The sequence below is a fragment of the Salminus brasiliensis genome, chromosome 2 (assembly GCF_030463535.1).
Source record: "Salminus brasiliensis chromosome 2, fSalBra1.hap2, whole genome shotgun sequence".
NCBI lineage: Eukaryota > Metazoa > Chordata > Actinopteri > Characiformes > Bryconidae > Salminus > Salminus brasiliensis.
The window spans coordinates 5,962,457-5,974,852 of NC_132879.1; the positions used below are offsets into that span (position 1 = coordinate 5,962,457).

Below are 12,396 nucleotides of genomic sequence, written 5' to 3' on the forward strand. Positions count from 1 at the left end.
ATTTGGACATACAGCATATAAAGCATCTCAAAACCAGTTTGTTCGAATGGACCATAGAGCTGCATTCTGACTGACTGATTACGCAACTGGACAAGTGTGAAGGGGTGAAGGGGGTAAAGGAGTAAAGGGGGTGAAGGGGTGTTCTCGACAGTCCCGGTTAAACCTACATCCAGCACCAAATATGCAGGTGCAGACAGTTGTCCCAGTGTATGCGAAGGTGGGTATATAGGCTGGTAGGTCTGTAAAACAGCATCACGGTAACAACGACACATCACTGTACTCGTGTATGTCCGTAGAAGTATGGGTCAGATAAACAAAGGCTATCAGGACCAGATGTAGCATAAGCCCTGTCGCTACCGGATTCACGCCTCCTGCCCCATTTGTGCCAAGCATGTGCAGAGCAGCCTTATCTACGCTGGTTAAACATGCTAAGCTTTAGCCTGTTAGTCATCAAGGAATAGGGAGGTCAGGTTAGCAGGCAAGGGCAGCAACACCACCATCACAGACTCAGCACTGTTGCTACCTGATTTGCGTCCTGAAAATTAGGTATGCTACCTCCAGGTAGGGGTTGCGAACCTACCCTAAGTGTCTTATTTACAAATCAGAGGAATCCTGAGATCGACCATAGCAGCGGTTGCTATGTGCAGTAATGCCATCGCAGCTATTCCAGACCAAAGTGAATATTGTCTTTAAGCCCTGATTTACAAGACGATCTACGTCCCCACCCTGGCATATATTTAGGAACTTTGAGCACTGATGGATAGCACAAGGTCGCGGATGCAAGAGATACTTGTAGTGTTTTCTCCGTCAGGTGGATGGGATCATTCTTTGTGACAGAATAAGGGACTGGGAGTGGGAGAAGGATTATACCCCCTGGGTGCCTCTCGCTGGAGGTGTACCAGACACTGTCAACTGGGAGGAGGCCCCCAGGGAAGACCCTGGACCTGCTAAAGGAATTATATCTCTAGGCTGGCCTGGAAGCGCCTGGATAGCCCTCATGTGATCATGTAGCTGAAGCCCAGCAACCACCACTTTAGCTGTACCACCTTTTTTTACGCTATACTGAAATCCAGTCCAGTTCACTTTTTAAACTTTTCATCTAAGTTGGCCTATTAAATTCGCTATCAGCTAACCATCAGCTCATTATATGTATTTTTGATGAGGTGAACGCTAACTTGGCAGTGACGAGCCGTTGTGTGTTTGACTTAGATAAAAAATGCAGAGGTTTCTGCCCAGCTGAATAGTAAAGAGCTCTTTAGAGGCGGCGTGTCATTTCCGTAATGTTCTGGCCTCTGGTGAGTGGGGTTGGAAGTTCTAGGAGAGAATGGTAGAAGCTAAAGAGCAAAGCAAATGTTCCTCATTCGCAGCCAGAGCAGCGTCAATATCATCCCATTTTTAAAAAATTGCGTTCCATGATCAGTAATAGTCTCCCAATGCTCACAGAAAGCTCATCATAGTAGTTTAAAATCATGATTTTACAAATCATTTAGAAGGTGAGCTTAAATAAAGGTAAGGTAAGCTGTCAGGGCTGGTAATAGACGTCACGCCAATGGTTGGTAGGCTTTTTAAGGGCTTGAAATAGCTGCCCCAGAATCACGTAGATGCTTCATTGACTGTAATAGGGAGAATGTAGAATGTAATTGCTGCTCCAGGTCAGAACGCTGCTACTGCACTGTGGAACTGTAATGGGGTTCTAGATATTACTACAGAAAATATAAAATCCAACTTGGCATACCATAACAACCACCTGGTATACCATAACAACCACCTGGTATACTATAACAACCACCTGGTATACCAGAACAACCACCTGGTATACTATAACAACCACCTGGTATACCATAACAACCACTTGCTATACTATAACAACCACCTGGTATACTATAACAACCACCTGGTATACCTTAACAACCACCTGGTATACTATAACATCCACTTGGTATACTATAACAACCACCTGGTATACCATAACAACCACTTGCTATACTATAACAACCACCTGGTATACTATAACAACCACCTGGTATACCTTAACAACCACCTGGTATACTATAACATCCACTTGGTATACTATAACAACCACCTGGTATACTATAACATCCACTTGGTATACTATAACAACCACCTGGTATACCAGAACAACCACCTGGTATACCATAACCACCTGGTATACTATAACAACCACCTGGTATACTATAACAACCACCTGGTATACCAGAACAACCACCTGGTATACCATAACCACCTGGTATACTATGACAACCACCTGGTATACTATAACAACCACCTGGTATACCAGAACAACCACCTGGTATACCATAACCACCTGGTATACTATGACAACCACCTGGTATACTATAACAACCACCTGGTATACCAGAACAACCACCTGGTATACCATAACCACCTGGTATACTATGACAACCACCTGGTATACTATAACAACCACCTGGTATACTATAACAACCACCTGCTATACCATAACATCCACCTGGTACACTATAACAACCACCTGGTATACCATAACAGCCACCTGGTATACCTTAACAACCACCTGCTATACCATAACAACCACCTGCTATACCATAACAACCACCTGGTATACTATAACAACCACCTGCTATACCATAACAGCCACCTGGTATACCATAACATCCACCTGGTATACTATAACAACCACCTGGTATACCATAACAACCACCTGCTATACCATAACAACCACCTGGTATACCATAACAACCACCTGGTATACCTTAACAACCACCTGGTATACCTTAACAACCACCTGGTATACTATAAACATAAACATAAACAATCAGTCATAACATTAGTATCACCTGCGTACCCAACCCATGCCTTCCCAACAAGACCAGCCTGATGTTTTGGAGATGTAGATATGTCCACACCCTTGATGGATGCCACTTTACCTGATGATATATTTTATGCAATGTGTGTGTGTGTGTGTGTGTGTGTGTGTGTGTGTGTGTGTGTTTCTAACTAAATTGTTCATGTTTGTGTTTGCCAGATTCACCATTTGCCATAAGACAGAAGTGGTGAAGAACACCCTGAACCCTGTATGGCAGGCCTTCAAGATCCCCGTCAGAGCCTTGTGTAACGGAGACTACGACAGGTACGGCCTCATGGTGCCTTCAGTAGTGAGCAGTTAGTCATTTCTGCTCTTTCTAGGGCAGTGTAGTGGACCTAGAAGGCAGCTGACCCTCAGAAAAGTGACCCTTATAAGGTACCAGTCAGTGTACACCGTAACAAAGGCTAGCACTGTCACTAGCAGGGACATGCTAGTCCTGCAATGTTGCTGTGTGTGACTGAAAGGTGTCTCCGAGGTGTTGGATTGGGGCCAGGCTGCCCTGTAGCAAACGCTTGATGAGTTGTAGGGGGACAAAGAAGGGAAGACAAATGAGGAGAGCGAGAAATAGCAGTCCAAAGCTCTGGCTTGTTCCGTATCGATAAGACGCAAAGCCTGAGTGAAGTGTTGATTAGGGCCTTCCTACACTTGCTCTGCTTTATCTGTGATTGAATGTGTTTGAAGGATTGTGGGTGGGGGCTATGCGGGTCTGTCTCTGGAGATAAGACGCTGTAATAGACTGCAGGGGGGTGGGGGGCTCCTGTAGAGAAGTGCTGAGTGTCCTGCTGAGTGTTAGCACTGGCATGCAGCAACAGGCTGCAGGCTGTTGTCAGCGCGTGTAGTTAGCGAAGCTCCTGCGGATTTTGCCACCAGCAGTTCGTTCTACGCATTCATCATTTGTTCTGCAGCTGCCAGCAGTTAATGACTTACTGTCACTGTGGGCTAATCAGCGTCACCCAGTCCAGTTCAGGTCTGAAGTAGATTTTAATTCAATGAGCAGTTTAAGTCTTCCGCTGTTCTGCGTTGTAGTGGGAAATACAGCAGACGCCCCCTTTAAAGCGCAGGCTTATAATTCCACCTTACAGCTTCTCTTCTGTAATTACTGTGAAGTGTATGATCGACACCATGAAGCTAATCTGTGTAAATGTAAAGTATGGCGTTACAAGCAATTACCGACACGACAGCATGGGCTTTTAAGGAATGGACATGGTTTCCACTAAGGACTTTTTGAAATGCAACCCTCCACCCCCCCCACCACCACCCCCCCCCAACACACACTTATCGTATTTGTCCATACTTACGCTACACCCTTTTCCATGGTTCCGCTTCACCCATTTCCATTATAGCTCAACACTCATTTGAATTGTTATGCTGTGCCAGTTTCAATAGTTATTCCACACCCATTGCTATAAATATGCTACACCCATTTCCATCATTATACTCCACCCATTGCTATAAATATGCTATACCCATTTCCATGGTTACACTCCGCCTATTGCTATAAATATGGTACACCCATTTCCATCATCATCCACCCATTGCTATAAGTATGCTATACCCATTTCCATGGTTATAGTCCACCCATTGCAATAAATATGCTACACCCATTTCCATCATTATACTCCACCCATTGCTATAAATATGCTATACCCATTTCCATGGTTACACTCCGCCTATTGCTATAAATATGGTACACCCATTTCCATCATCATCCACCAATTGCTATAACTATGCTATACCCATTTCCATGGTTATAGTCCACCCATTGCAATAAATATGCTATACCCATTTCCATGGTTACACTCCACCCATTGCTATAAATATGCTACACCCATTTCCATCATTATCCACCCATTGCTATAAGTATGCTATACCCATTTCCATGGTTACACTCCACCCATTGCTATAACTATGCTACACCCATTTCCATGGTTACACTCCACCCATTGCTATAAATATGCTATACCCATTTCCATCATTATACTCCACCCATTGCAATAAATATGCTACACCCATTTCCATCATTATCCACCCATTGCTACAAGTATGCTATACCCATTTCCATGGTTACACTCCACCCATAGCTATAAATATGGTACACCCATTTCCGTGGTTACACTCCACCCATTGCTATAAATATGGTACACCCATTTCCGTGGTTACACTCCACCCATTGCTATAAATATGGTACACCCATTTCCATCATTATACTCCATCCATTGCTATAAGTATGCTACACCCATTTCCATCATTATCCACCCATTGCTATAAGTATGCTATACCCATTTCCATGGTTACTCTTCGCCCATTGCTATAAGTATGCTACACTCATTTCCATGGTTACACTCCACCAATTTCGGTAGTCATAGTTACCCTCCGCCCATTGCTATAGTTATACTAAACCCATTTCCATGGTAACATTCCACCTATTGCTATAGTCATGATTACACTCCACCCATTGCTATAGGTATGCTATACCCATTTCCATGGTTACTCTCCGCCCACGACTATAGTTATATTATACCTATTGATGTAGTTATGCTATACCCATTTATATGGTTACACTTTGCTCATTGCTAGAGTTACGCTATATCATTACATTAAGGTACGTTATGCCCATTCCCATGGTTACCCTCCTTTGCTATAATTTTGGTATGCCCAGTGCTATAATTATGCTACATCCAGTGTACATCCATTTCCATGGTCACACTACACACAATGCCATAGTTATACTACGCCCATTTCCATGGTTACATTTCGCCCACTGCCATAGTTATGCTATACCAATTATCATGGTTACCCTCCACCCATTACTGTAGTTATGGTATGTCCAATGCTATAATTATGCTACACCCAGTGTTATAGCACTAGTTAAAACTACACTACATCCATTTCCATGGTTACACTACACCCAATGCTATAGTTGTGCTATGCCCATTTGTATAGTTATGCTACACCCAAATACTTATTTAAGTTGCACCAGTTTTCATGGTTGGGCTAAATAGTTTACTCCGCCCATTTACTTTACAGTAATTTTTCTACGTCCATTTACTTTACGGTAATTTTTCTACGTCCATTTACTTTACAGTACTTTTTTCTACGCCCATTTACTTTACAGTACTTTTTCTATGCCCATATACTTTACGGTAATTTTTTTGCGCCTATATACTTTACAGTCATTTTTCTGCGCCCATTTACTTTACAGTAATTCTTCTACGGCCATTTACTTTACAGTAATTTTCTACGTCCATTTACTTTACGGTACATTTTCTACGCCCATTTACTTTACGGTAATTTTTCTACGCCCATTAACTTTGCGGTAATTTTTCTATGTCCATTTACTTTACAGTAATGTTTCTACACCCATTAACTTTACGTATTTTTTTTTTTGCACATTTACTTTACGGTAATTTTTCTACGCCCATTTACTTTACAGTAATCTTTCTACGTGCATTTACGGTAATTTTTGTACGCCCATTTACTTTACGGTAATTTTTCTATGCCCATTTACTTTACAGTAATTTTCTACGTCCATTTACTTTCTGAAATTTCTGTACGTCCATTTAGTTTACAGTAATTTTTCTACGTCCATTTATGGTAATTTTTGTACGCCCATTTACTTTACGGTAATTTTTCTACACCCATTAACTTTACAGTCATTTTTCTATGCCCATTTATATGAGAGAGTTAGGATAGGATCCAATAAATGGATCTAAAGGGGACGCCCCAACTATTCTGAACTGTTAAACAGAACAAGAAGAACTGAGATGAGATGATGGTCCGTTCTCCAGAGTCATAGCACCGCCCTCAATCCTGAAAGCAAAACCCCAGCTTTTGGAAAAATGGGCGGACCTCAGCCTTCTGAGGCATTACCAAGGGAGTAAAGAGTCTGGGCTCTGTCTGGTTCCTGTCAGGTGCTCTCTAACAGGTCCATTAGCATGCACTTCATATCTGCGAGGGTTAGCCCATCCAGAGGAAATCCAGCACTATTGTGCACTTTAAAATCTCCGGCTTTTTAAGCAGCCCTGTGTAGCACTTAAAACCCCGCCGCTCTCCACGGGCTCCAAGGAAACCAATTCAGCGCTGACTTATTCACCTTGTAATTCAACACTAATGACTAGCTTTTGTAGCCGAGCAGGCCATGATTCATTCCTCTCTCTCTCCCTCTCTCGCTCCCTGTCTCCCTCTCCTCTCTCGTGCTCTCATTCTTGTAAGCCAGGGCTTTTCCCTTTTCTCCATGGGGCGAATTGTAAAATTGCTGTTGGAGAATTCGGCACAATCGAAGGGAAAATGCTGGCTCGCCATTGAGAGAATGATACTCCAGCTGGAGATGTGTGATTGCGGAAAGATTGGAAAAAAGGACAGGCTGGTTGGAAAACGATCGAGATTACTGTATCACAGTCAGTCAAGTCCTTAACACTCTCTCTCCCTCTCTCTCCCTCTCTCTCCCTCTCGCTCTCTCTCTCTCTTTCTCCATAGAACAATCAAGATTGAAGTGTATGACTGGGACAGAGATGGCAGGTAAAATTCTGTCACCATTCATTAAAGCACAATGCATTCAACCTTCAACATACACACGTGCTCACACGTACACATCCCCACTCAGGGCTCAGTACAAGCAGCCAAGGTTCTCAAGTGCTCTTAACGTCATCCTTGTCATTTTCTCAGAGGTCATAAGGGCAAAGTATTGGTATTCATCTCATTCCATGAAAATACACTGAAAATACACTGATTGAAATACACTGATGTAATTACACTGAAAAGCTCATTCAAAGAAGAGCGCTTTCTGAATGGTTTCCACTGGTTGGGTTTTAGTTAGAAGTTCCTTCAAGCCATATTAGACCTCCTTTCATCACTTAGATTCCTATAATTAACGTTTTATTCAAGTGACGTCTCTGAACATATCAGCATAAGTGGATGTGATGACAGGCCGTGCCTAGGACACACCTGTCAGTTCATCCTCCATACAAACACACACTAATTTGCCCCTGTTAGTTCTTTCATTTCAACAGGTGAACACTCTTGTTATGATTTCAGTGATCCAGTGTACTAAGACCCTCTCAGTATAATCAGAAGCAGTGGTCCAGTGGACTAAGGCCCTCCCAGTATATCTCAGTATGGACTAAGGCCCTCCCATTATAATCAGAAGCAGTGGTCCAGTGGACTAACCCCCCCCCACTATGATCAGAAGCAGTGGTCCAGTGGACTAAGGCCTTGCCACTATGATCAGAAGCAGTGGTCCAGTGGACTAAGGCCGTCCCACTATGATCATAAGCAGTGGTCCAGTGGACTAAGGTCCTCTCAGTATAATAAGTAGCAGTGGTCCAGTGGACTAAGGCCTTGCCACTATGATCAGAAGCAGTGGTCCAGTGGACTAAGGCCCTCTCAGTATAATCAGAAGCAGTGGTCCAGTGGACTAAGGCCCTCTCAGTATAATCAGAAGCAGTGGTCCAGTGAACTAAGGCCCTCCCAGTATAATCAGAAGCAGTGGTCCAGTGGACTAAGGCCTTGCCACTATGATCAGAAGCAGTGGTCCAGTGGACTAAGGCCTTGCCACTATGATCAGAAGCAGTGGTCCAGTGGACTACGGCCCTCTCAGTATAATCAGAAGTAGTGGTCCAGTGGACTACAACCCTCTCAGTATAATCAGAAGCAGTGGTCCAGTGGACTAAGGCCCTGCCGGTATGATCAGAAGCAGTGGTCCAGTGGACTAAGGCCTTGCCACTATGATCAGAAGCAGTGGTCCAGTGGACTAAGGCCTTGCCACTATGATCAGAAGCAGTGGTCCAGTGGACTACGGCCCTCTCAGTATAATCAGAAGTAGTGGTCCAGTGGACTACAACCCTCTCAGTATAATCAGAAGCAGTGGTCCAGTGGACTAAGGCCCTGCCGGTATGATCAGAAGCAGTGGTCCAGTGGACTAAGGCCCTGCCGGTATGATCAGAAGCAGTGGTCCAGTGGACTAAGGCCCTCCCAGTATAATCAGAAGCAGTGGACTAAGGCCCTGGCACTTCAATCTAAGAATCCCAAGTAGTGCTGCTTGCCATCAGCTGCCAGAGTCAGAGAGAGCACAACTAGCCTTGCTTTCTCAGGGGTGGGTTGATGGCACTTCCTTGCCACATCACACAAGCTGAAATTCACGGCATCCATTGGCTTCTGACTTTCACAGCTTAGAAGAGCAACATCATGAGTGCCCTCTTGTTCCACTGTTTGTTGCTAAGTGAAAAAGAGACTCGCAATGCATTCTGGTCCACATTCAGCTCACATGGTAAGCCACTCTGCTTATTGGAAATTACCAGTGCTTTGGTAATTCTGTTTCTGACACAATATGATTCTGACACTCAGAGAAAAATTAATTGTCTGGCCTACTCATTAGTGCCCCAGTACGTAAATAGGGAGCTGTTTTGGTCACAGCTTTTGTCTTACAAAGCAGACTTGCGTTGTCATTAGCATAATAACATGCTCTGGTATTTTCTACACACTCCCACACACTCCCACACAAATGTATACAGGAAGTCAGAATTATATATAAAGCCCTATTTCTAGAAAGTGTAAAAAATATATAAGCACTCTCATTTTTCCAGCTGCTAATGCCTTAGAGCTAGCAAGTGAACTCTCCAGTTAACATGCTGGTACAGAAAGGCTAAATAACACAGCTGAGGCTTCCAGGTGAATTTGCAAGCGTGCTAACGCAACAATTATTTTTGTACGTATTATACTTCTATAAACTAAACAGCCTCACTGTGTTAAGTGTTCTTAACTGTGCTAAAATTGAACTTTAATATTATTGAATATTGAATATTTAACCTTCTGGGCTCTACATACTAGGCAGCAGGTGAACAGTCAGCTCTTGAAGCAAGCAGGAAGAATGAGCAAGCATAAGAATCTGAGCTAATTTGACAAGAGCCAAACTGTGATGGCTGGACAACTGGGTCAGGACATCTCCAAAACATCAGGGAGGTCATGTGAGGTATTCCCGGTATGCTTTGATCGGTACCCACTTCAAAAAAGGACATCCGGTGAATCAGCCACAGGGTCATGGGCACCTAAGGCTCACTGATGCTCATGGAGGCCTCACCCACCTCACAACTTACACATCTTAAAGAATCTGCTGCTAACATTAAACCCCTTCAGAGATCTTGGAGAGTCCAGATCTACGCAGTATAGAGCATCCCGCATTGACATCACGTTTCTCGAGTGTTAAAACATTCAGCAGCACGGCTGCAGCAGCGTTTATTAGGGAAAACGGCCAAACCGGGAATGAAACAGGTGATTATCTGCTCAAGTTAAAGACAGCTGGACTCTACAGCGATCCGTCCCCATTCCTAAAGAACCAACGGTGAGCCAGCGATGTGTAGCCAGGAACCTCCAGCTAACTGAGGCTCAATCCCACCTGTTTAGAGGATAAAGCCTCTGGAGCTTGGAGTGTTTTCCACTGTTTACAGTAGCCTGGTTCATCCAGGTTTGCTTGCTTTTCCTTTTAATTCAACTTAGCCTGTCGCTAAACTCTCTCTCAACTATGGTGGGCTTGTTTTTTTCCCCACCTGTTTTCAGTGTCTTCAACACTCAGTAAGCTCCCACACGTTTCAGGTCCTGGAGTCCAGAAGTTTCTGTGAATTTAAGCAAATCCACTAGCTTCTCTTCTCTTTAGCTTTCAGCAGTCCGTAAAAGGAGAGCTCTGAGCTCCTGCTGGATCTAACTCTGCCACTTAGTCAGCCTTTTTGCTTCTCAGTGGGCGTGGCCGCAGTGACTCTTGCCGTCTGCATGAGCATGTGCATACTCTCTATTAAGCAGGTGGTGCTAATGTTATGGCTGATTAGTAGATAGATAGGTCCACATTTGTCTCTCTCTCTCTCTATATATATATATATATATATGTAAATATGTAGAGTGCAGTTTATGAAGATTATTAAACAATGCATGATTTTATCTGCATAGCGTTTTCTCAGATGCCAAGGACACTTTACAGCGTTTTAAAAGACTGGCAACCGAGGGCAGTGCTAAACGCTATCAGGAATATATCCGATCCAAGTAAGAGCATTACCTATCAGAAACCAGCTTCACTTTGTTTTAGTTATGATTGGTTATGGTTTTGGCTTGGTTATGATTTACGTTCTTTCAGATAATGTATTAAATATTTGACCATTCTTTCATTATGGTGGGCATGAACTGTGGAAAAAGTGGGGGGGGTGGCTTAACTTAGTTTTTTTTCCCCTGGGACCAAAGTACTTTCACTAACCTAATACAGTGTATAAAATCCAGATCTGTCCCGCATGTATAATCCTGGTCTGAATTGATTCTCTTGGTTGTTCTGAATGATTTAATAAATACCTGTTTAATGTGACCTCACCTGTGCGCTCTGCTGGGTCTACCTGCATCACCATCAGTGCAGTAATAGTAAACCTGACCTCTGCTTCTTTATGATTTGATGGTTTGATTCTGTTGCTGGATTAGCTGGTTGCGTTCTGATGCCTGGCCCCGCCCATCAAAAGTGTATGATGGTGGATGTAGGAGGATGAGCAGGTTCTCAGAAGGTCTTTCTGTTTGTATGTGTGTGTGTGTATGTATGCGTGTGTGTGTGTGTGATGGTGTGTTGTTTACAGCCACGACTTCATTGGAGAATTCAGCACGAGCTACAGAGAGTTGTCCAGAGGCCAGTCCCAGTTCAACGTCTACGAGGTGAGGGATCCTCCTGACTCTTCTTCCATCCCCATGTTAAAACATGCAAATCCAGCCTATTAACCCCTTCCTGCCAGGCAGCAGTGTGTCCAACTAGTAACAGAAGTTATTAATAGAAGTAAAAGCTATATTTTGATTTACAGGGATATAGGTGCCGATCAGGTTGGTTTGCCCCCTGATCCAATCCGATCCAAGTCTCTTAATGCTGAGTATCAGCCAATACCAATCCGATCTGATGTTTGTATAAATAATTAGGGATGCACTGATCCAGTACTAGGATCGGATATCGGTCCTGATACTGACAAAATCAGCTGGAGCAGGTATCGGATAATTAGGCCGATCCACTAACTCACTGAACATGATTCCCGCATCACCTGTATTCTAGGCTTCGTAACTCAGGGTCAGAGTAACCTACAGACTTGATACACATATCATAGCAACAGCAATACTCCTATATAACCAGCACAACACCCTCCACCTGTCATCCACTATCAGCGAGTAATCCAGCGAGCAATCAGTGAGTACAATCCCCTCCTCTACTTCAGCAGCCTGCTCTGTTTTCTCAAGACCAGCACAGAGAGGAGGGCCTAGCTGGGATCAGGCAGACAGAGACCTAGAGTCCAAATTACATGACCTGATTACATAATTAATGTATAATTAATTATGTAAATATCATAATTAACTAAATATCAGTAAATTTCAGATTTAAATCCCTGTCGTCGTTTCTAAAAGCCACAGCTTTGCTGTTTCAGTCGTTTTTCAGCAATAGAGAGACGCCGGAGCTGAACTGCTCGGCTGGAGGCTTGTGTCTCTAATGGAGGACAGCCCAGAGCGAGGGGGAGAGCGAGGGGGTC

At 43.7% G+C, this 12,396-nt stretch overlaps 1 protein-coding gene across 2 annotated transcripts in view; it reads left to right on the forward strand.

Moving 5' to 3' along the window:
• The window catches only part of LOC140550301 (copine-8), a 168,308-nt gene that overhangs the window by 101,179 nt on the left and 54,733 nt on the right, over positions 1–12,396 (forward strand). Inside the window, exons 9-12 of one of the 2 annotated variants that reach the window (XM_072674218.1) lie at positions 3,026–3,130; positions 7,343–7,384; positions 10,802–10,894; positions 11,467–11,542. In XM_072674218.1, the coding sequence (XP_072530319.1) occupies positions 3,026–3,130; positions 7,343–7,384; positions 10,802–10,894; positions 11,467–11,542 (316 nt within the window). The remainder of the gene's footprint in view (positions 1–3,025; positions 3,131–7,342; positions 7,385–10,801; positions 10,895–11,466; positions 11,543–12,396) is intronic. The other variant, XM_072674217.1, reaches the window with a different exon arrangement.